At 36.7% G+C, this 25,650-nt stretch overlaps 1 protein-coding gene across 2 annotated transcripts; it reads left to right on the top strand.

The window, feature by feature from the left end:
* Positions 1-4,652: 4,652 nt before the first annotated feature.
* Positions 4,653-25,196, top strand: POGLUT1 (protein O-glucosyltransferase 1). 2 transcript variants are annotated; one of them, XM_058186924.1, is made up of 11 exons: positions 4,653-4,833; positions 6,535-6,625; positions 10,227-10,370; positions 12,624-12,759; positions 12,861-12,982; positions 13,642-13,701; positions 14,169-14,268; positions 17,310-17,368; positions 18,445-18,612; positions 20,911-20,967; positions 23,131-25,194. In XM_058186924.1, the coding sequence occupies exons 1-11, from the start codon at positions 4,749-4,751 to the stop codon at positions 23,285-23,287; spliced, it is 1,179 nt and encodes a 392-aa protein (XP_058042907.1). In that variant the 5' UTR covers positions 4,653-4,748; the 3' UTR covers positions 23,288-25,194. The 2 variants fall into 2 exon arrangements, with proteins under 2 accessions (XP_058042907.1, XP_058042908.1); XM_058186925.1 differs by lacking the exon at positions 18,445-18,612 and having other exon boundaries at positions 23,131-25,196.
* Positions 25,197-25,650: the final 454 nt, after the last annotated feature.

Here is a 25,650-nt window from a genome sequence, read left to right as displayed (position 1 = left end):
ACTTTCAGTGCAGACTTTTAGAAAGCTGTTCCTTTCTAATGTTCTCCTACTTTGCAAAATTAAAAGTTTTGTGTATCTAAGAATGAAAAATATTGAGAAAATGTGCCAGTTATGCCCCTTCCTCAATCAAGCAGCTCTTTCAGTCACTCATGCCTTGATAATATTTTGGATGGACTAAGGCAATGTGCTCTAAGAATATCCAGAAGCTGCAGGTCCAAATCAAAGTGTTAGCTACCTTTTAAGTCCTGAGTGGCATGTGAACAGGTGACCTGTGGAACCATCTTGTCCCAATTACATCAGCTCACTCCTCCCAATCAGGCAGAGAAAAGTATGTTGTGCAATCTGTAGATCAGGGGTGTCAAACTCACATCGTCATGGCATTATCACGTGATGTATCATGACTTTTCCCCCCTTTGCTAAATTTGGGCATGGGTGTGGCCAGTGCGTAAGGCATCTAGCCCATGGGCTGCGAGTTTGACATCCCTCCTGTAGATCAAAGAATTTTGATTGGCAGGCTTAGGAAGTGTAAGAAGTTAGCACCCGCCCCCCTCCTAGAAGAATGAAATATTTTAGAAAATATTAAAAAGGCAGAATATATTTCCCTGGATGAGAAATGGAGAAACATGTTTTAAGGACAAAGCAGCTCTCTGCAGCTTCCTGCCTCCCCCCACCTTTGTCAATGGGTCAGAGACAGAAACTCATTCTCCCCACCTTTGTCAATGGGACCATCATCTGCAACACAATAGGATCCATCTAGCAACAGAAACTCACCACATGGCACCTGGGAAGATTACATCAGCCAGCAAGGCTAGCTAAGACTCCCACCCCCTGGGAGTCTGACAACCAATCAGGATACTCTTCCTGTGCCTCAGGAAATTCAAAGCTCAGAGAAAGCATAAAGCCAGGGCACTTTCAGCATCTCAGCCCTTTTCTGTTCAGGAACTCGAACCATGTGAACCTGACCACCATTAAACAATCTTTCCAAGCAGTCTCCATGTTTCCAGTGTCTTTTTCCTCACTTGGAACTCAACCCAGATGGACATTTCTTCCAACAGAAGGAAGCCTTTTCTTTTGCTGCCCTGCCCTATGGAATATCTTGTTCCTGGAAATGAGGTGGGCCCCATTCTGCTTCAGGAAGAGCATCAAGATCAGACTCTGCCACTGACCTGGGAATTAAAGTGTGATATGCAATCCTGAGGATTGGTTGGTGGCTTTAGGGTATTCTGCCTTTTTAAATTTTAGCCTCTTTTTATTTGTTTTTCACTTTGTTTCTGTGTTTCTTCTTCAATTTTTTTTACTACTGGTTCTGTGGGCGTGGCTTGGTAAGTGTGGTATGGCTTGGTGGGCGTGGCTTGGTGAACATGGCAGGGGAATGATACTGTAAAATCTCAATTTCTCCCAATCAGCTGGGACTCAGAAGGCACAGATCAGATGACAGCGGGGCCAGTCAGAAGTGGTATTTACTGGTTCTCTGAACTACTCAAAATTTCTGCTACCGGTTCTCCAGAACTGGTCAGAACCTGCTGAATACCACCTCTGGACTGTATGGCTTTTATTTATAAACCATCCAGAGTCACTTAGGCAAGAAGGATCATATATAAATTTGATAAATAAATAAATGGTGGTACACTGAAGTGAATGTAATACAGTCATGGCCAAAATTGTTGGCACCCCAGAAATTTTTCCAGAAAATCAAGTATTTCTCATAGAAAAGTATTGCATTAAACACATGTTTTGCTATACACATGTTTATTTCTTTTGTGTGTATTGGAACAAAACAAAAAAAGGCAGGAAAAAAATAAATTGGACATAATTTCACACAAAACTCCAAAAATGGACTGGACAAAATTATTGGCACCCTTTCAAAATTGTGGATAAATAAGATTGTTTCAAGCATGTGATGCTCCTTTAAACTCACCTGGGTGAAGTAACAGGTGTGGGCAATATAAAAATCACACCTGAAAGCAGATAAAAAGGAGAGAAGTTCACTTAGTCTTTGCACTGTGTGTCTGTGTGCCACACTAAGCATGGACAACAGAAAGAGGAGAAGAGAACTGTCTGAGGACTTGAGAGCCAAAATTGTGGAAAAATATCAACAATCTCAAGGTTACAAGTCCATCTCCAGAGATCTAGATTTGCCTCTGTCTACAGTGCGCAACATTATCAAGAAGTTTGCAACCCATGGCAATCCCTGGGCGTGGATGGAAGAGAAAAATTGATGAAAGGTTGCAACACAGGATAGTCTGGATGGTGGATAAGCAGCCCCAAACAAGTTCCAAAGAAATTCAAGCTGTCTTGCAGGCTCAGAGAGCATCAGTGTCAGCGCGAACTATCCATCGATATGTAAATGAAATGAAACACTATGGCAGGAAACCCAGGAGGACCCCACTGTTGACACAGAGACATAAAAAAGCAAGACTACAGTTTGCCAAAATGTACTTAAGTAAGCCAAAATCCTTCTGGGAAACCGTCTTGTAGACAGATAAGACCAAGATACAGCTTGGATTTTGGGTCGCACTGTAGAGCCCAGTGTCAGAAAGCTGGGTTTGTGTCCGAGATCTTGGGTCTTCCAGCAGGACAATGACCCCAAACATACATCAAAAAGCACCCAGAAATGGATGGCAACAAAGCGCTGAAGAGTTCTGAAGTGCCAGCAATGAGTCCAGATCTAAATCCCATTGAACACCTGTGGAGAGATCTTAAAATTGCTGTTGGGAAAAGGCACCCTTCCAATAAGAGAGACCTGGAGCAGTTTGCAAAGGAAGAATGGTCCAAAATTCCGGGTGAGAAGTGTAAGAAGCTTATTGATGGTTATAGGAAGCGACTGATTTCAGTTATTTTTTTCCAAAGGGTGTGCAACCAAATATTAAGTTAAGGCTGCCAATAATTTTGTCCAGCCCATTTTTGGAGTTTTGTGTGACATTATGTCCAATTTGCTTTTTTTCCTGCCTTTTTTTGTTTTGTTCCAATACACACAAAGGGAATAAACATGTGTATAGCAAAACATGTGTTAATGCAATACTTTTCTGTGAGAAATACTTGATTTTCTGGAAAAATTTCTGGGGTGCCAACAATTTCGGCCATGACTGTATCTGTTTGCACAGGATTCACATCTGACCCATTTCAAAATTCCTGAAGGTTTGGAACACTTCTATATTGTGTTCTTGCATTACTTCTGAAACAGCTTCTTACTTAGGTAATTGCATTCTTTTATCTTTATGGGAAAGCAGTTCCCCCCTCCCAAAAAAAACAGCTGCAGTACATATGAAGTCACAGTAAAGACACTCTTCCCTTTTGAAATGCTGATTGTAACTGATGAATGTGCATCTACTATAGATATCATTTTAAAATCTTCTCAGAAAAATAAAACAGAGGCATATCTTATGGCATTTCCTTTTCTTCTATTCCATTACATAACAGAATACATTTCTCATCAACTAATACAAGCTTTAGCCTGTTAAGAGACTTTCATCTGGCAATCAATTTGAGCAGAATAGCAGAGATTAAGTATGTGCTATTTTTCCTCAAATCAAGGTTTTGGGTCATTGGGAGATCACTTGCTTTAAACAATGCTGCCAATTTTCCTCTCTATTTTATTATAATAACAATTACCATGCTTCAGAGATTTCCCTTGCATTGTTTAATGCAACATCCAACATAACTACAAATTTACAAATCCTATGAAAAAGGATTCCTGATTGTTTTAGTATTGTTTTGTTCCCACTAACCCATACTTCCTCCAGTCTAAATACAAACCGCATTGTCTTAACCGCACAAGAAAACTTGGGCAACCTGAAGTGCTATATTTGCAGGACAGCTTACCCACGATTAACAGAATCGTGTTTTGTTTTTTTTAACCCTCATTTTTCGAGTTCATCTAATACCCTGTAGATCAGCTAACCCTGCAGGTAGTCTAAAGTAGACTGTGCAGCAAAACTTCTGTTTAATACATATTCGCTATGGATGTGACCCTGCACATTTTTTAGGCTCCGGACAGCGGTAAACAACACTGAATTAGGTTTCCATACACATCCTCCAATACAAAGTACAAGTTCACTCCTGCCATTAACGATAAGTAGCCGAGGTCCTCTGGATCTCCCAGAGGTATCTTTTCCCGCAGTTGGCCGTGTCTGTGCTTCTAGCGCATGAGATCCACCAGCAACTTCGCCCCGTGAAGATTCGGAGCTCATTGAAGATTTGAGAAGCTCGGGTGTTAAGGAGACAATAAGTGGCGTCAGTGGGCCGGAGCCATTTTCTAACAGGCAGTTGCAATGCAACTGTGTATTAACTCCTCCCTCGGTTGCTGCCTACATCGGACTTGAGCATTCAGAGTTCGAGTAAGGAATCACTTGAGCCCAAAGGGCTGATCTCCCAGCAAAGATTGCCTAGATATCAACAGGTTTTTGTGTTTGGCGAGAGCATCGGGTCTGTTTGAAATAAAGCCACTATCAGTAATCTGTCAATGTCAGTAATTTACATCTTTATATATTAGAATGTGGCATTAACATGGCTCTGTTGTCAATACGCGAAGGTGCACAATACAAAACGGTTTTTCTGTTAATAAACTACAAACCCCATAAACCATCGCGGCGGCGGCGGGACACTACTTCTGAGCTTGCGTGTAAACTGCTATCGATGAAGGCGGGGCTAGCACAACCAGTGTTTCCTTTTTTCAATGAATCGTTCCAGTGAAATTCTGGTGTATGTGCGGGCGCATGCGTTAAAGTTGTAGCTGGGTGTTCGGCGTAATGCGGCGTCTGCGATTGTCTCTTGGGGTTTCACACGTTTGTATTCTGTTTCTGTTTACTGTGTGCTGGGGAAGTAGCTCAGCAGGTGAGTGTTATTAGGATAATTTTTCACTGATCGGAAGCAAAATGGAACCGAAACGTATCTCGATCCAATTTTTTTTTGCAGCGTGCTAATCTATGGGATCCAGGAATTCTTTCTGCAACTTCTCACTCTTGACTTTCTGGAGTCATTCGTTGCTCAGAGGCCAATATCATATTGTATTCCTTTATAAGTTTCCTTTTTTTCTTGTTTGCCAGAGTTTTGAACATTTACTTGGAACTTGTTTCCTAATACGCTTTAACTCTTTTCAATATTATGCTGTTTTGCAAATAATGAAAAATAAATTTACCGAATTAAAACACTAAATTAAGATTTTTCTACGACTGGGTAGCCTACAGTTTATGAGAAATCTTTGGCATCACGACGAATTCTAGGAGTTTCACTCATCTGGAAGCATTCCTTTTTTGTATATTAGAAAACAAGACGGAGAAAACTTAACCATAAAAAACGATGTGATAGCATTTGCTTTTGTAATTTATTAGGACAGTTACCCCCCCCCCCCAAAAATGTTTTGACATAGCATGTCTCTATCCGTTTTGAGTAGCCGCATCTTTTCCTGTGTTTGTTCTTTACCGCTGAAGCAACTTTTCCGAATCAGGTGGGGATTTTCTGCATATTAAATAATTAATGAAAAAGAAAAGTTTATCCAGGTAAAATTGCATCTATAAACTTGTTTAAGCAATAATTTAAGAAGTATTGCTGGAGTATATTTTAATCCCCTTTGGATATTGGAGAATGGAACTGAAGCCATTTCTGCTCAATTGTTGCCTTTAATATATGGCAACTATTGGTTTCAGCTGGTGACTCTGGACTATATAGTCCCATGTGTCGGAAGACTGTAGAATAATGTAATGCAGCATTATAAAAATGTCACCACATAGTTTTACTCACAAGATTAAATGCTTGTGAATTTAAAACCACATCTTACTGTGGGCTTAAATGTAGATGATACCAGAAAGGAATTTGTGGCTTGGCATGGTCACTGAGTAAATGAGGAACTTAAAAAATAAATTGGCTTATCAGTGAGTTACCGGTACTCCTACATCTCATCTCTTTATGCCATACATTGACCTGCTTGATCAAAACTATACTGTGAAAATAAATTATCATTCATTCAGATGAATTAAACCATAAATTAGAGGCAAATTTTATAACTTTAATCTGTCTCTAGTTTGCAAGTCCCTTTTTTCTTTCAAATCCAATTAATGTACCACTGTTAATTTACGTATTAATTTAACTCATGTTTTTCAGAACTCAGAGCACTTTATGTGAAAAAAAATACATTATTCAAGGAAAAAAGAGCAAAAATTCAACGTGCTAAAGATTCAAAGTAAATTAAAAAGATAGAATGATACATTTCTAAGTAAAAATATTACAAGACAAACGTTTTAATAAACTTACCTGATGTATTTAACAAGAAGTTTGTAATATATTTTTCCTGCAGTTATTTAATTGTATAATTTAGGGGAAAAGATTTTAAACATGGGACCGGGTTTGAATGTTTTCATATTTTTGGAACAAGTATTAGAGGAAAAGATAAATAATTTAATCATAAAACACTAAATCCAATTCCATTCATGTTGCAGGCACAGTATTCACAGAACATACTGTATATGGAAACCTTGCACTACCTGCATCAATGTGGAAATAATTAAATTTGCAAAACTGTTTCTGTTTAAATTTTAGATGCACACTGGAAAAAATTCCTTGTTCAAATTGATGAGGCAGAGAAGAACTACAGCCCATGTGTGAAAGATAACTGTGAGTGCTATCAAAGGTAAGAAAACAAAAATATCTGATGGTTCCATCCATGATTTGTGTTCTGATTGCAGGTTTACTCATTAAGAATTTCACTTGTTATTTATCAAATCAGCTGAATCTTCTGAGTTTGCATGGAACTATCAGAACTGGCTGGGTTTGTATAAAATGTATATTTTTTAACACAGTTAAAATGGCCTGGCTACTTTGTAATTCTGTAAATTACATGAATTCAGAGTTTTCATATGTTGTTGTGTCATAATTGATTTTTGGTTTAGCATCTTATACAAAGCTTGCTCAGAGTTAAGTAAACTTTAGTTAAACCATATCTTGGTGGAATATCAGTGCAGTTTGACTTCCACTCCTTTCATTTATAGCATGGTTTTATGCACCATGCTAACTGTATCATGAGTCACTTAGAATTTTGTGCGAATCCAGCAATTATGATGTAAACAGACAATTATGGTTTTGTCAACCTTAAATCATGGTTTAGTATTTAAGATTTAGTTTCCCTTTTCCCTGTGTAGTTGAGAGAAAGAGTTCAGAGGCATTTGCCCTTAGTTAACCTTAGTTAAATCAGAATAATCAACAGGATAAAAGAGTTGGAAGGGACCTTGGAGGTCTTCTAGTCCATCCCCCTACTCAGACAGGAAACCCTACATCATTTCAGACAAATGGTTGTCCAATCTCTTCTTTAAAACTTTCAGTGTCAGAGCATTCACAACTTCTGGAGGCAAGTTGTTCCACTGATTAATTGATCTGTCAGGAAATTTCCTCTTAGTTCTAGGTAGCTTCTCTCCTTGATTAGTTTCCACCCATTGCTTCTTGTCCTGCCTTCAGGTGCTTTAGAAAATAGGTTGACTCATTCTTCTTTGTGGCAATCCTTTAGATATTGAAATACTGCTATCATGTCACCACAGTCCTTTTCATTAAATTAGACATACCCAATTCCAGCAACTGTTTTAGTTTACATGTTTTAGCCTCCAGTCCCCTAATCAACTTTGCTACTATTTCTGCAACATAATCATTCTTTCAAGAAACCATCTTCAAAAACCATATTTGCAGAACCTTACCATAGTTGTGCTAGGGGATGCCGTGGCTCAGTGGATAAGATGCTGAGCTTGTCGATAGAAAAGTCGGCAGTTCAGCTGTTTGAATCTCTAGTACCGTGTAAAGGGGTGAGCTCCTGTTACTTGTCCCAGCTTCTGCCAACCTAGCAGTTCGAAAGCACGTAAAAATGCAAGTAGAAAAATAGGGAACACCTTTGGTGGGAAGGTAACAACAGTCCGTGTGCCTTTGGCATTTTGTCATGCTGGCCACATGACCATGGAGATGTCTTCGGACAGCGCTGGTTCTTCAACTTTGAAACGGGGATTAGCACCACCCCCTAGAGTTGGGAATGACTAGCACATATATGCGAGAGGAACCTTTACCTTTACCATAGTTGTGCAACCCTGAAATAATCATATCTCCCCTTGCTAGGGTCAAGAGGGTCAAGATCCTAACACTTTTTGGAGTTTATTAATATATGTGATTGTAAACAAGTAAAATATACTCTTGAAACAATAGACCCCAAGGGCTTCCCCAGGCCCCAGATATGTCTAGTATTTAAGATACTAGACATAGTATCTAGTATCTAGATATGTCTAGATACTATCTAGATATATCTAGATAGTATCTAGATATGTCTAGTATTTAAGATAATTGTTTACTTGTGTGCTGGTTAAGAGTGCTGTAAACTCTGTTAGAGTTTGCAGCACTCTTAACCAGCACACAAGTAAACAATTCAGCAGGATTTATATAAGGAACTTCTTTGTATACAATACCATACAGCAGAAGCCAGAACCAGAATTCAGAATCCAGAAGTACAGAATCAATAATCACAGAAGCTATATAATACAGAGGCTATAGAATTGCAGAAGCACTCATATATCTATACAGATCAGTGAACCAAAGCCACACCTAGGCTCCCAGCCGTCTGGGTCACTAAACAGTCCCTATTGTCTGATCTGTTACCATGTCTATTCTAATTCATGAACCCTTATATACTGACAATAATCATTTCTTTTCCAAGCTTTTAATTGTTTATTACTGATTTAACTTTTATTTTAATTGTATTAATTTTGTTATATTTTATATTTTTATTGGTTAAAGTTACTTTGAATATTAGAATAAACAGAAGATTGAGGTGTATATTCAATAATAACAGAATAAAATAAATATTTTCTTTGTATTTATTGCAATTTTTAAATTTATTTTAAAACTCACTTAGATAAAATAAAATTGCACTTTCTTATAATAAGCTATCATCCTCATTTTGAATACCCTTTCCTTAAAGGTAATTATACCTTTATTAATTACACCTTGGTAAGTTATTTTAAAATTGTACTGCACAGTTGCTTCAGTTTTAAACCATTTTCTATAAGCTATCCCAAAGAGGTTCTCTAAAAAGCATAAAAACATATTTAAAAACATCAGCTGTACATATTATTTACAGCATTTTGCTGTAAAAGAGAATTCAATACAGTTTCATAATGGAAAAAATGGAAACATTTTTTTAAAAATAGGTCAGTACACAAACATTTTAGAATGAATAAAAAGAGAGCGAAATAGAACAGCAGTAAAATAAATCAATTTAAGTGGGCCTCAAGGGATCAATGGGTCCCAGCCACTGCTCATATAGGATGAAAAGTGCTTAATTGTGCTAAGCCAGGATTTTATTAAACTAGCAATATTTCTCTGGTTCATTTAATATTAACCAAAATCAAAGAATCATTGAAAGCTTCTTTATATCATGTTTATCTTGGTTACTAAATCTACAATATAAAGGCTGAAGTAGAAGAAATTTTGGAGCAGACACCAGTCCTTAATCCAGTTAAGATATTTTGGCATGATCTGAAATATGCAACTATAGAATGTCTTCCTCAAATATTAGTCAGTTAAAGCAGTTTCATGAATAGGAATGGGCTAAAGTAGTGCCAGGCTAATGTGTAAGAATAATGAACAGGTGCAAGAAAAAAATTGGTTGAAGTATTTGCTACTAAAGAAGGGGCCACCAGTCATAAAAACTAAAATTTAAGAAAATAATTTTCCAGCAGAAACGGATGGTTTATCATGGAGACAAGATGACATACTGCTCTGTATGTTGTTTGTTTAACCTAAATCTCTTGATTTATACTAGCATTTAATTGAAGCTCATGTCATACATAAGTGCAGCTTGATTACCGATCATCCTAAAAAGATTCAATATTTTACAACTCATGAAAATACATGGCATGGCCGGCCTGCCCCTCAGCATCCTCATCCAGTTGGATTGTTCCCAACAGAACCATCCATGACAAAGTAAAAGAACTATATTCAGCAGACGAACAGTATGGACACAGCCACTGAGATAAAGGCTCTGGGGAATGGAAGTAGTTGGAGTGATAACCGGAGGTAGCTGGAGGTACCACTGAACCTTCTCTGCCTCATTTGCTGCTTCACCTTGCCCATTAGTGGAGCTGATTCCAAATCTGTCCCGAATCTTCCCTAAGCAAAACTGTAGTCCTAATCTTTTGTTAACTGTTATTAAATTAACCGTTAGTATGTTTAACAATATTTAACAATCTCTTTCACTTTAGAGTTAGGGAACAAGACTTGGCTCCTTTTCAAGATGGAATCTCTGAGAAGTTGCTGTCAGAAGCAATCAGTCAAAAGCTTGGGACACACTATCAGATCATTGAAAAGAAGTTGTACCGGGAGCATGATTGCATGTTCCCTGCAAGGTGAGATATGAAATCTGTCAATCACATACTCAAAAAGAGAACGAGAGCGACACAGGAAAATCCCCCTGCCCCATTAATTTATGAGTCATTGAGCAGAAAGTGTTTGAAAGGGCTGAACTCTAATGTAAGGGAACTAACCAATTTTGTATTGCCTTGCTTGAAACGTAGGAATTGGATTTGCTTTTGTGAGAAATCAATATTGACACTGCACTTTAGTTGTGCAAGAAGATGATACCGGGTTAAAAGCTAAAAGAAATCAGGAATAAATACCTCTGAGGGAAAAGGATAATTGTAAAGTATTATTACTTACAGTTGCTGGATTGTCAGGCAGAGGCCTGTGGCTTTATTTTATGTGCTTTATGATGGGAGTAAAACAAAAAGCACTCTTTATACTATCAGTTAATGATATGGTGCTTCCCTGTTGTTTTTTCCTGCTTAGCCCAGGTTCTGATCTCTGCAATGCTTCCATCCTATTCCTGTTACTGGAATGTTGTAATTTTTATCCAGTCTCAATCTTGTCATTCAGCCCATTTTAACATTTTCTTTTAACCACTTTGGCTTCATCTTACTTTTGATGACCCATTTTGCCTCTTATGGAACATCCTACCATAGGATAGGAGGCCTGTACTTCTTCTGATATTTAACAAAACGTTAAAATCTGAACTCTGAATTATTATTTAGGACTGCAAGTGTTATGTCTTTTAGATCAGTGGTCCCCAACCTTTCCAGTTCTGTAGACAGCGGCGTGGGTGGGTGGGCCTGTGGCCACCATTTACATAAATGGAGCTTTGCACGAATGGGCCCTGTTCCCAACAAACCTCCACCCAGTACCAGGTTGTGGCCCCCCATTGTTAGATGAATAGTGGTATGATTAATATGTTACAAAAAAAAACTTCTGAGAAGTAATCTTTAAAGAATAAATATTTTTATAATAACATGGAGCCTCTCAATAAAGAACAAATATAGCAACAATCAGCTATTTTTCTGGTAACAAATTTTAACCATTATTTTCTAATAAGAAGATTAGAATTTTAGTAATTCACCATTCTAGCACTTTTGAAAATACAAGAAATAACTATTTAGAACAACCAAAGGGGGAAATGCCAAAAATGTATATGCTATTATTACAATTAAGAAATATATACTTTAGCTTTAAAGGAAGTGATGAAAGAGTGATTTTAGTAAAGCTCTAAAGAAAAAGAAATGAGAGGCATAGAAATCAGGTAGATTCACTTTAGCTTTAATACAAGAGCTTCAGTGGAAAAAGTTGTATTACTAGTATTTGACACTGATTAGACTAGTATGTGCACTGTATACATGGGAACAATTCCAAATTCTGAAGAGAATGTTTTTTTAAAAAAGGTCTTTTTAATTATATACATTTTAAGTAAATGTGGTAAATTTATCCTTTTGATTTTTTTTCTTTTCCCCCCCAAGCATTGTGGATGTATGCTATTGAGTAAATGTTTACTCAACTATTAACAACTGTTCAACGACAATAAAATAAAAATGTAATCTAATTTGCTTAGATTCATTAATTAACTGTAATAAAAATGACATAAAAGCAGCATGAATGAATTGGGCACCATTTGTTTACCTCTTGTCAACTCTTGGAGGTAGACCAAATCAGGAGACAGCACCACCAGAAAGACTGGAACTCTACTTTGTTGTAGTGTCAGTCCCTCAAGGTAGATCAGACTAAGAAACTGATGCCTTATAGGTCAGTACTATCTTTATTGTAAAGCTATAATAATAATACCGTGTTTCCCCGAAAATAAGATCCTGTCTTATATTTTTTTGAATCCTGAAATAAGCGCTTGGCCTTATTTCCATGTGCTCAAAAGCCCAATTATTATCAGGCGATGTCTTATTTTGGGGGAAACAGGGTAGACTGATGTTAGTCTGTGATTTCCCCCTCCCCCGGCCCCCTTTATCCTTGTGTGACCTGGAGAGAGACTTGTCTGAGAAATTTACTCATGTTACATTCTTGCTCTGGACTGTGGCCTTCCTGGCTTATTCTGGGCTTGTTTTGATCCTCTGTCCAAACTTCTTTCAGCAAGAACATTTTAAAAAGGAAAGGAAAAAAAAACCTGTCCAAGTGAACTCCTTTGCTTGCTTTGGTCAGGTTGAGGTTGACTTTGTCTTTTTTTAAAAAAAAAAACTAATTGAAATAATCCATGGTTTAGTATGATTGGTGAACATAGCCAGTGTATTCTACTCATAGATACCCTTTTGATATTTAATTGCCTACAGATGTAGTGGGGTTGAGCACTTCATCCTGGAAATTATTCAGAACCTTCCTGATATGGAGATGGTCATCAATGTGCGGGACTACCCTCAGGTGCCCAAATTTATGAAACCAAGAGTGCCTGTTTTATCTTTTAGCAAGGTGAGTGAACAGAGAGCTAATACCATATTTCATTGAATCTCCTGTATGAATGAAACATTTTGGTATAACTAACATGCTTTGCTCTTCTTTTTCTCTCAAAGACTACAGAATACTATGATATTATGTACCCTGCCTGGACATTTTGGGAAGGGGGACCAGCTGTTTGGCCAATATATCCTACAGGCCTTGGGCGTTGGGATCTAATGAGAGAAAAGCTACAAAGGTAATCTGAGGAGAGAATAGTTTTGTTGTATTTTTAAAAACAACAACAAGAGAAACCAAATTTGCATTGTAATAGGGCCCTGTGCACCAGTTCCTCATTCTGAAGAGTTTTCATTCAGCAATAACTTATACTTTGTTAAATGAAAGCTGCAGGCATTTAGTTATAGGCTGTATAATTCCAAAGAAATGCATGTTGCTCAAGTTCATCTAAGATGATATCATTGTGCTTCAGATTGAAAAACATCCATGCTGAAGGTAGCACATGGGGAGAAAAAAAGCTAACTTTAGAAAGTCAGTAGGAAATTCACATGCAGAGATTTTAAAATGAAGGTCTGTTTTGATTTGGTAGATGACATTTCCTTGGTAGATGCTGTTAGAAATTGGATTCTGGGACTGAATGCAGCAACATTCTCCACCCAATGAGCTGCGAGTAAACAGAAACACAATATCAGAAGTACAGTGGTGCTTAAACATTTGTGAGCCCTTTTTAATATTTTCAATATTTCTGCATAAATAAATCCTAGTAAAGTAGGATTTGTTCACCACAGAAGTCCTGAAACTAGATCAAGAGAATCAAGTAAATGAACAAGCATACCATTTTTAATTGAGTACTATTAATGTCAGTATTTTAATATGATGTATTTATCAAAATATTCTTAGCTCAGCAGAAAAATGGCCCTGGAAGAAGAAAATTTCCAAAGCCTATTTTCGAGGATCCAGGTGAGCATTTTTTTCCCTTTCAAGTACTTTGATAGTCCTAATCTTGTTAATAATTATTCTATTATACTGTGCTGCTCAGAGAAATTAAATTGGTCCAATTTAAGTATATGTATTTAAATGTAATGTTTTCTTGAGTTGATATCAACTCCTGGGAAATACGTGGATTTACTTCTGTTATTTTCTTGGCACCAGTGCTTTTGCTACTGCTATGTTCAGGAATGCTTTTACTACATAATACCATGCCAAGAGTAAGTGTAAGCCAACTAATAGTGAGAAACATTATAGTAGTCAAATAAAAGGTTTTTGACATTCTGATCTCTCCAAGCAGAATCCCAGAAAACCAGTGCATGGTAGTTATAATTTTCACTTGCTCACTATAGAATGATATAATTTATTGACCAATTTATTTGAAAAGTGTGAAATTGGAAAAATGCCAATTTAACAGTTCTATGTGATTTCTGTGGTAGGACAAGTGCAGAACGGGATCCCCTCATTCTTCTTTCTCGAGGGAATCCAGATCTTGTTGATGCAGAGTACACTAAGAACCAAGCTTGGAAATCTGAAAAAGTAAATACCATTGAATACTATTCAAATGTTGTTACTACTATTAGTATTAATGCTATTATTATTATTATTTTCTTTCTCTTGTAAGGAACAATAAAATAATACATTATGAAGTCAGATGAAGTTTCAAATATTGATGATCATTAGTATATTTCAAGTTTTTCTATTTCAAAGGAATGAATATATTTTTGACAGTTTGAAAACTAGCTATTATTTTACTGTATTCGATCCCTTTACTATCAAACTGGTGGAATTTCCACTGGACCTGTATGACTTATTTTAATATACAACTGATTTTATATTTAAATGTGAAAGCTCCTTTAAATACATCATTATGTTCTTGATACATGTATAGTAGGGTACATGTTTTTAATGATTTTTTTGTTCTGCTGTCAGTTGTTTCTTTGTTTGTATTATACGTTTTTCCCAAAGAAAGGGGGAATGTAAGCTGCTCAGAGTCCTTTTTGATTAGGGTAGTATATAAGCTTCAGTAAATAAATAAGTAAATCAATAAATTGTATCACTTCTTCCAATCTGATTATTCCAGCAGCCACTGTAAAATTGATTAAGCTGAGCAAGTCTTGTGATTGTAAGAGTTGCGGTGGCACAGTGGTTAGAATGCAGTACTGCAGGCAAACTCATTGCTCACTCCAGGATTCTGAGTGGGTCAAGATTGACTCAGCCTTCCAACCTTCCGAGGTCAATAAAATCCTCGATCCTCCCAGATTGTTGGGAGCAAGATACTGATTCTATAAACCACTTAGAGAGGACTATAAAGCCTTGTGAAGTGGTATATAAGTTATAGACTTATATACTGGTATATAAGAGCTATTGCTATTATGGAACACAGGGCTTGATATGATGGTATGTGGGAATGACCCTGAAAATATCTGAAACCCTGATGTTAGCAATACACCTACATCATGATAGCCCAAATACCATCCTGGATTTTATCAGTCCAGCATACACATGTCCAATGTGTTTGAATTGCTTGTGGACTGATTTCAAATCATACTTGCAAGAAGTAACCCTTAAAGGAAATTTTGTAAAGAAGTTTTAAAATAAGCCTTTATTGTGAATATGACAAGGGGTATACATTGTTGTAAGAGTTTGCTATGAGCATAGTATATTCATACAGTCTAGGCATATGTTTGCGCGAATGATGTCATATGAAATAGATTATTTCACATCTTTTTTTAATCTCTTGCTGATTGAACTTTAGTCTCTTTTTCCAACATCAGAATGCCTGATTTGGCACCATAGGGGGTAAATTAAATAACAATAATTACCGTATCTGCCTGATTTGTTCAAACAAGAACTTGTTTTCCTAGTATGTTCTACTGTGCATGCTTATTTCATAGTCATAGAGTTTAATGTCTAATTATAGTAGTGCCTATTACGTATTCGAAATAATGTAACATAGGGCAGCAGTCTTTTCAGGTTCCAGTAATGCCAGGTTATCTCATTCAGTAACATGTTTCCATCTCCTAGCCCACAAAAATTACTTTAAATCTAGTAAGGTTTTGGGGGTCTTGCCTCAAAATTTCCAGTCTATGAAATGTATTTTTACAGATACACATAGCAGAAACTAGGGGATGGTGAGGAAGAAATGAATACTATGTTCTGAATATATTGGCACCTGCTATTTTTGTCTAATCTTTGAAGCTGATTTGGAACTACTATAATGTATAGGGTAAAGGTTCCCCTTGCACATATGTGCTAGTCGTTCCCGACTCTAGGGGGCGGTGCTCATCTCCATTTCGAAGCCAAAGAGATGCTCTCTGAAGACGTCTCCGTGGTCATGTGGCCTGCATGACTAAATGCAAAAGATGCATGGAACGCTGTTACTTTCCCACCAAAGGTGGTCCCTATTTTCCTACTTGCATTTTTTGCGTGCTTTCGAACTGCTAGGTTGGCAGAAGCTGGGACAAGTAATGGGAACTCACCCTGTTACACGGCACAAGAGATTCGAACCACTGAACTGCTGACCTTTCAGTCGACAAGCTCAGCATCTTAGCCACTGAGCCACCGCATCCCTTGTTGTATACATATATTGTATAATGTATACGTTCACCTATATGCCCATCTACGTATAAGACAACCCTCCCTTTTTTAACTAAAATGCCATGAAAAATGTGCCGCCCATCGATACATTAATCCACATTTTAATTATATTTTTAATCAAATTTTTAAATCAAAATCCATCAATCTGCTGATTCATGGTCATGGATGGGCTTATATATGAATATATTTAGCAAATATGGATACTTTAAACAATTATTACTGTTTATATTTGTGGATAAGCCAACCTGCAGATAAGCCAAAGCCATTTTTGGAGATGCATTTTGGCACCTATAGTAAAATTCTCAGTTTATCCTCAAGTTTGTACTGTACTCGATTAATGTGTTGGTATTGGATCTCATCATATAAAAGAAAGATGTCCAGTATTGGAATTAACATTTAGGTCAATATAAGATCTGCATAGTTTAAAAACCTTAAGGGTTTATAATTATTTCTGTATTTTGAAATATTCTGTATTGAAAATAACAGTTCACAGCTGCAGTTATTTATATGGAAAGTGATGAGAAGTCTTGGGGCATGTCTGACCAGCTGCTCAGAGTCTACAAAAATGGATTAGCATATAAATTGAATAAAATAAACAGTTTATATTAAATATGGCAGTTCTAATCAGTGCAAGACAGGAAAATGGATTAAAGAAAACCACAGCTTGTTGCATATGTGAAATAAAAGTACTACACAGCATTTGTGTGTGTGAATGAATGTTTATTTAGAAGAAAAAAAATCAATGAACATTCTAAGAAAGCTTGTGTATGGCTTCACTCTAAGAAAATTAATGAACTGAATATTTAGCTAGTTAGTCCTTAGGTTCTCTGGCTTACAGTAACAACTTTAATCATATATTCTATTGAAAAAAATTAGGAAAATGTGTATTACTGCATCTTTTGATATAACATTTCCATTATAGTTTTTAGGAAGGTGATTAGAAACATATTCTTTTTTTTTAAAAAAAACTTTTTTTAAAGGATACTCTTGGGAGACCACCTGCAACAGAAGTTCCACTGGTAGACCATTGTAGATTCAAGTAAGTATTTGATTCAATCTTGGTAAATATCTGAATGCAGGTCAGTTCAGTGAAAGCAATGGAATTGTCACAGAATTCATTGGTGAATGTGTCAACACTAGCCTTAAACTCAGATGGCCTAGCTTTTACATTGGCATTGAAAGCCAGGATTCCTATCTAATAACCCTTAGCTGCTAGTGCTATTTTAATTGTTTGCTTTAGCTTGAACTTCATGGTGAAAACTGGACAATTAGCTGTGTCCTAATTTTTTTATAAGTTAGGAACATATAAATGCTATTGGTACTATGCAGACTTCATTTTTCTAAATATTTTACTTAGTATTTGAATTATAGTGCTATGCATTTCCCTCATCCGCGATTTACAGCTGTGTTACTGTAATTCAAAGAATGCATTCCAGGAATCTCTTAAGACTCTCTGTATCTCTGTATCTCCTGTGTGCCATTCAGCATTAATAAGTAATTGATATGATTAAACTCCTTAGGTTATCTGTAGTTGCTGTGATACCTAGAACCAAAGGAGTTTGTCATCTCAGGCCCCTGGAGTTGTACAGCAATAATTTTCAGTTATGTTTAGATGATAAAATGATGCTACTGAGAAGCTGGTATTTTAAATGACTTGGCATCTCTTGAAAAGAGCAAAACATTGCTAAGAATAGAAATTAGGAATTATTTCATTTGAACACTGTTTCTTTTCATTGTACTGGCAGAATGCAGTCTCTATTTCTTTTAGTTCTACTGTGGTTATTAAGATTTTGGTGAACATTTTAACTGAAATATACATATATGCTTTATGGTGTGTTAATGTATCAATAGGAACAAGGATTAAAAGCAGATAGAAGGGTGCAGAAGGTGCAACAATTTAGACTCCTAAACTTTGGATTTACCGTTTCTAGTTTTAGCCTCTATGTGGCAATATTTAAACGGAATATTTTTATCGTATAGCATTAAGATTATACTATAAATTTTCACTTTGTAGAAGAGTAAAATAAATTTATCTTTCTGTACTGTAAATATAAATAAGCTCATTATTGGAGAAGAGCCTTATCTAAGGCAGGGTTTTTTTTTTAAAAACATAAGATACCTCTTCAATTTTCGAGGAGTTGCAGCCAGTTTTCGCTTCAAACACCTTTTCCTGTGTGGTTCTTTGGTCTTTCATGTTGGAGAAGACTGGCAAGAATTCTTCTATCCACAACTGAAACCCTGGGTTCACTATATCCCTGTTCAGTCCGATCTTTCTAATGTGAGGTGAGATGTTAAAACTACAGTGGCTTACTTATTTGTGTGTATTAATAGTTTTTATGTAAAATATGAATAATACAAAACTGTTTAGGGTTATGCATCATATTTGACAAAATCATCAATAATGAGGCAGAGATAACTGAATTAAAATATATGGGTTACCTTCAAAGGTAGATTCATACAGAATGCATTTCATGGCTTGGATTAAACTGGTTTTTATATGATTGAGACTAGATGAAATCTATTTTTATAGAATAGACGTTTAGTTACAATAAAAAGGATTTCCAGTTAAAGGTGGTGTCGGTTAACAAACAACTTGTTCAGCAACCGTTTAAATTTACAACACTGAATAAGTGGTAGTTTCAAGTGGTCCTTGGAGTTCCAGACATCATAACATCTCCATGATTATGTGATTGTGATCTGAGCACTCGGCATCCTGCTCAGAATGCCAAGATTTCAGCAAGCCTCAGTCACAACTTCTATTGTTCCCTGCCAGCTCCCCACAAGCAAAGTTAGTGGGGATGCTTGCAGGAAGTCAAAAATTGCAGTCATGTGAGGTCCTTGCTTAACAACCTCACCTTCACAGTTCTTGCTTAACAATAGCACCCAGGATGGCCAGAACCAGTCACAAAACTGCATAGCCCCATGGCATTGCACATTATGACCTTGTATAGGATGCCTATTATTGGCCTATTTTATTCCTATTTTTAATTTAATTTATTATAATATTTATATATAATTTTTAAGTTTCTATTTGTATTTACCCAGAGTCATTCTATGAGACATATGGGTAGTTTTTAAATATTTTCTATATGTGTATGTATAAAATATATAAATCAATTCCTATCTCAATTGCCATCATAAACAATATCTTTTATATCTCCCAGCATTGGTGAATGTTTTGAGATCTTGATTTGGAGCTTTAGCATTTTCAGCTTCAGGCACATCTAAATTATTAGAAGTAATCACTAAATATTATGAGACAGAAAAGCCCATAGTTAATCTGCATAAACCTTGTTATTGATAAATCATTTTGACTGGCATATTTTAAAAACCGATTGGAATAAAGAATTGGCAATTTCCATGTTTAAATAATGAGAAATTGTCTTAATGTCTATATGAAATTTTGATAATTTTTGATATCTAGGTTAATTTAAGAATGTTTAATAAAACTACGGCTTAATAAAAAAGCAATATTTCAGATTTATTTTGTTGCATAGGAAATAAATGAGTACATCATATTTTTGGTGGAGATCAATTGGGAATAAAGCTATTAAAATATGTTTTTACATACCCTTAATAGATTGTGGTGGTGCAATGGTTAGAATGCAGTACTGCAGGCTACTTCTGCTGATTGCCAGCTGCCTGAGGTTTGGCAGTTCGAGTCTTATAAACTCAGCCTTGACTCAGCCTTCCATCCTTCTGAGGTCGGTAATATCAGGACCCAGATTGTTGGGGGCAATATGCTGGTTCTGTAAACCATTTAGAGAGTAAAGCACTGTGAAATCTAAGTGCTATTGCTATTGTACTCTGGGAAAATTATTCATTATACTATACAATAATAAAAAAAATTAAGACAAGGTTTAATACTTTTATACATATTTTTAAATTAAATACCTACTCCTTGAAAATTATGGCTAGACAACAAAACTGGATTCTCTGCTGCCTTATTACTGCTAATACATTTATTTAGTTGCTTGATTGTTGGTTTTCATAACTGCCCAATTCTACATGACTCCAACTTTCAAATTGGAATGATAAATTTATGGTTCCAATTGCTCAGTGGATTGAAGACCTGATGTTACTTGTGACTTATCAATGAGTTGTTTATAGATATAGATTATGTATGGATGATTGTAATGAAATACCATCTTTCACTGAAATTGTGTGTATATGCTTGTGTGTTTACTCATATACATGTATACACACGTATAATACACATATTTATATAGTTGTTTTCCTTCCTTTTTCTCCTTTATTTTATTTCTGTACTGTACAATTTATTTTTTTATTAATTTCTTTTTTACTAACTCAATTATTTGATTAATTTATTTATTACATTATTTTTATGTTGTATTTTATTGTATTTTTATCGTTGTATCTTAATGTTGAAGGTTTAGAATTCTGTTGAATTAAAACTGCAACAAATGAACAAGCACATAACTAGCAAGTTGAAAAAAAGCAAACCAAACCCAACCAATTAAACATAACAGAGTTCCCTTGCTGAGCTTGCTCATATTTATTCTGCCTAAAGTCAATCTTAAGACCCTAATATTTTCTTATTTTTATCCAAATATGTTTCAGAGAGCTATTGGAATTTGTAAGAGAAAATGATGATATTGCTCAAAAAATTTCTGACAGGTAAGCTCTTATTACTACTATGCTTTAATTGTAAGAATTCCTTGGTATAAAATAGATTTGATCATGAAGTCCCTAAGACTTTCCCAAGATTATGTTTTGTAATTTGTTTAAAAATTGAAAAATATCTACAGATAGTCCTGCTTTAATATTAATTTATTCTCAACTTTATGGTGATACTGAAGAAAGGGACTTACGACCAAGCCCCAAAGTTATGGCCTTTGCAGCACCCTTACGATCACATGATCAAAATTCAGGTGCTCTGTAGTCATCTTGCGCTTATATGTGCAGGGGCGCTTCATTCCCCACCAGCCTATCTCCCCTATATATTCTTTTGGCCCCTTGTACTTCACAGTCGTTGCCACCCAAGCTGACATCCACTGTTTTTTTTTTATTTGCATTTATATCCCGCCCTTCTCCGAAGACTCAGGGCGGCTTACACTATGTTAGCAATAGTCTTCATCCTATTTGTATATTTATATACAAAGTCAACTTATTGCCCCCAACAATCTGGGTCCTCATTTTACCTACCTTATAAAGGATGGAAGGCTGAGTCAACCTTGGGCCTGGTGGGGCTTGAACCTGCAGTAATTGCAGGCAGCTGCTGTTAATAACAGACTGCATTAGCAGTCTGAGCCACAGAGGTTTCTTGCTCCTGCTATTGATGAAGCATGCCCTTTCACAAAGCAGTTGCTGGCTGCACAAGGCTTTCTTTCCCAGGACCCACATCATGCATTTCTTCCAGAGACCAGGGGAAAATGGCCTTCTGTAGCCAGCAGCTGCCTCACAAGGTATAGGGCAAGAACTCTTCAGCAGCAACAGGAGCAAGAAGATGGTGAAGTTCAGCTAGGTCAGCAGAGCGCAAGACAGAGACCTCAGAATGCATGTTGACAAGGGCTGGACTGGCTGAGACTTCATGGGGCAGTTTTAGCTTTGCGCTGCACAGATCGGCCAAGCTGGAGATGATTGACACCTTGTAAGGCAAAGTGTAGGGTTACAAAAAGGGCAGAGGTGGTAGGGAATAGGCAGTTGGGGGAAGTTGAAAGACAGGCAGTCTCTTACTTTGGGAAAACGGAGGCTCAGGCCTGAAAGTGCACCAAGCCGAGAATGACTTGGATTTGACTATCCTCGCCTAACAACCTGAGGATTTCTGTTGACAGTGGCAATGGGGAGCTAAGTGATGTGTACATTTGATGTCACCCTTTATGACCACACCACTTAGCAACAGAATTTCTGTTTCCAATTAACTAACTCGAGGACTATCTGCATTACTGCTTCAGACAGGAAGGCGGTGCAGAGAGTGGTGGGGATGGCAGAAAAGATTATTGGCAGTTCACTTCTATCCAGGATATAGTATATGAGCATTGCTTGAGCAGGGTTCGCAGGATTGTCTGGGACACTGTATATCCTCTTTACGAGCTGTTTTCCTTGTTACCTTCTGGGAGGCCTCGTGGTATTTGAAGCAGAACATCCAGATTCAGCCACAGTTTTGTTGCATGTAAGATCAACCTTGTGAACGCTCAAGCTTCCTCTGCTATATATTCAAGATGGACAGTGATTAATATTTATATGTTAGGGTGTAGACCTATATATGTATGTATATACCATATCTGTGTGTGTTATATATGTGTACACTTTTGAGAGCAGGCAACAATTTCATTTTTAATATGTGCCAGAATATGTGCCCACTGAAAAAAATGACAATAAATGTTATCTTATCTCTTATCCTATTTGCATTGCATGTACGTTTAGAAATAATTGCTAGGATGTGTTTATGTCTTGCAGGAGGAAGACCTTTAAATGATACTCAGTTTTAATACCGATAATTATACATCATTTAATGTTTACTTCCACAATTGGGAGAGGTTTGTTCTGTTTTCTTTACAGCAGGTGGCACTTTCAACGCTAGATCAATTCAAGTTATATGTATAAATCTGGCTTTGATTTTTAAATAAGTGTTTAACTTTTAGGAATAAGTCATGCGATTACAGATTCCTGGATAGGCATAATAACTGCTAAGCTTCTTTCTTTTTTATAGCCCAGATGTATGTATAAGCTTTTAAATTAGAAAAGCAATTGACTGTATTGACTTTCGAATTAGAATTCAAAATTGAGTTTTGAATTAGAAAAGCAATTGACTTCTTTGCTTGATTGTTTGGTCCCTAGGGGTCGCCAGTTCATCATGGACCACTTGCAAATGGAGGACATCACTTGTTACTGGGAACAACTTCTAAAGGAGTATTTTAAAGCCTTGACTTACAAAGTAAAACGGAAGAGCAACTATAATGAGATACTGCCCAGACCTTTGAAAACTGAACTGTAAAAACCCCCCACCTCCAATCAGGGTTTATGGACATTTTGAAATCCGGAAGGGAGGATTGTTCCTCTAACCAGTGGAAGTTCTTTCTGCGTGTTGACAAACTAAAGAGAGAATATTGTTGCTACTTACTGCAGTATATGAAATGATAATGGCAGACTGTGAATTTTATTTTATATTGTGGTCAGTAAAATTATGTTAAGAAGAGGGTGGAAATTTTGCTGAGTCCTAGCATTTTTAAAAATTTCTTGATAATTGTTATTCATATTTATGTCAACTCGCAAAGCATCCCTGGTCTGCTCTCGAGTTGCCATAGGAAAGGGGGGATGGGAAACTGATTGCATAGCAGCCATAGACAGATGCACATTCCAGACTTCTCTCTCTCAAAGCTGTATCCCAGGGTTACTTACAGCAACTAAAGAGGAGTGAGCTCTCCATTGCTGAATATGATTGATGACATGCCCTGGGGGGAGGGGGGAAACAGGGTCATGATTGGCGCCATAAATTACGTGGGGTCAGAGTTGGCTTCACCAACATAAAGCTCCTAATAAATAACTGGATTTCTTTTGAAGCTTGGCTCAAGGCTCATGATTTAATTAGGTTATCCGTTGGAACCCTGACAATCTACTTACTCAACACAGTGTCATATTGACCCTACTATGTGGCTTATAATTGCTAAAGGAATCATTAATCTATTAATGAAATCATCCTGAATTGTTGTGAAACATTGAATTCCATTTGATTAATATACCAATACATTCCTGATACAGTTTAATTCATTGGGAAGCCCACCATTCTAAAATCAGCTACTGAACATTTCTGGAAAGCTTGTAATCAAATACAGGTAGCCCTCGACTTAAAACAGTTCGTTTACCGACCGTTCAACAGCACTGAAAAAAGTTATTTATGACCATTTTTCACATTACAACCATTGCAGCATCTCCATGGTCACATGATCAAAATTCAGATGCTTAGCAACTGATTTAATGACAGTTGTAGTGTCCCATGGTCACGTGATCACCTTTTGAGACTTTCTGCTAAGCAAAGTCAATGGGGAAGCCAGATTCACTTAGCAACCATGCTACTAATTTAACAATGTAGGGGGGTTCATTTAACAACTGTAGCAAGAAAGGTCATATAATGGGGCAAAACTCACTTAACAACTGTTTCGCATAGCAACAAAAAATTTGGATTCAATTGTGGTCATAAATCAAGGATTAACTGTAATTCTTATTATTTTATTATTTATTTTATTTTATTTTATTAAATTTCTATACCGCCCTTTTCCCGAAGGACTCAGGGCGGTGTACAGCCAGAATAAAAACACAGAATATATACAATTAAAAGAATTTAAAATGAACTATTACTATACGGCCGATAATTAAAACATTTAAAAGTTTAAAATTTAAAATTTAAAACATTAAAATATTATTAAAATATTATTAAAACCCCAATTTAAAATCAACTATTTATGCCAGTCCTGCTTGAATGAATAAATATGTTTTAAGCTCACGACGAAAGGTCCGAAGATCAGGCAACTCTTTTGTCCAGCTCTGGAGGGCTGGCCCACTAGCTGTATTTAAACAATTTGTAATAAGTCATAGGTTTCTCTTCATACATACTATTTAATCAATTACTGCTTTAATTTAATAATTAGTGAGCAGTATATTAGTCAGTAGGAATACTTTACTTGTAATACCAGATGTAAAATACAGCGTCTTTTGCAAAAAAAAATAAAAAAAAAATCCTGAAATAAGGATAGTGGCTTGGGCTGTACTTGTCTTCACATTCACTCTTCTCCATATTAATGGTTGCTGTTATGTATTGATGTCTTGTAACTTTAAATATTTGGGCGGGAAACAAGCACGTTGCTGATTGGTTGAAGCCGCCAGTTGAACTGTATATAAGGAGAGGTTTTTCCCCAGCCACGCTGCTGGGTTCACCCTATATTAAAGAGCTGTTGTCACTACCCTGGTCTCCAGCCTCGTTACTTCCCGAACTTAACACTGGCGACGAAGGTGGGATCTCGAGGCTAAGGAGCACCAGAACCGAGCTGAAGCACGATAGAACCGAACCCAGCAACTCGGGGCAGAAAACGCGGAGATGGCCAGCTACACTCCGCCCGCACCGTTTGACCCAGCCAGAGAGAAATGGGGAACGTACATGACCCGTTTCGAAAGCTTCTTAGAAGCCAACGAACTGCAAGGAGTTCCAGATAACCGCAAAAGGGCTTATTTCTTGAGCCACTGCGGTCCCGAGGTCATCGACATTGCGGAAGCCCTGGCAGAGCCAACGCCGGTACAATCGGTATCGTGGCAAACTCTGCAAACCCTGCTTAAAAACCATTTCGCGCCAACGCCGTCCAAATA

This window comes from Ahaetulla prasina, chromosome 5, assembly GCF_028640845.1.
Source record: "Ahaetulla prasina isolate Xishuangbanna chromosome 5, ASM2864084v1, whole genome shotgun sequence".
Classification (NCBI taxonomy): Eukaryota; Metazoa; Chordata; class Lepidosauria; order Squamata; family Colubridae; genus Ahaetulla; species Ahaetulla prasina.
The sequence above is the reverse complement of the archived record's forward strand: the minus strand, read 5'-3'. Positions and strand labels throughout refer to the sequence as shown.

Coding starts and splice junctions, on each gene's coding strand:
- POGLUT1 (XM_058186924.1), top strand. CDS start 4,749: ATGCGGCGTCTGCGATTGTCTCTTGGGGTTTCACACGTTTGTATTCTG. Junction 12,760..12,860: donor CTGTTTTATCTTTTAGCAAG/GTGAGTGAACAG, acceptor TTTCTCTCAAAG/ACTACAGAATACTATGATAT. Junction 12,983..13,641: donor ATGAGAGAAAAGCTACAAAG/GTAATCTGAGGA, acceptor AAATATTCTTAG/CTCAGCAGAAAAATGGCCCT.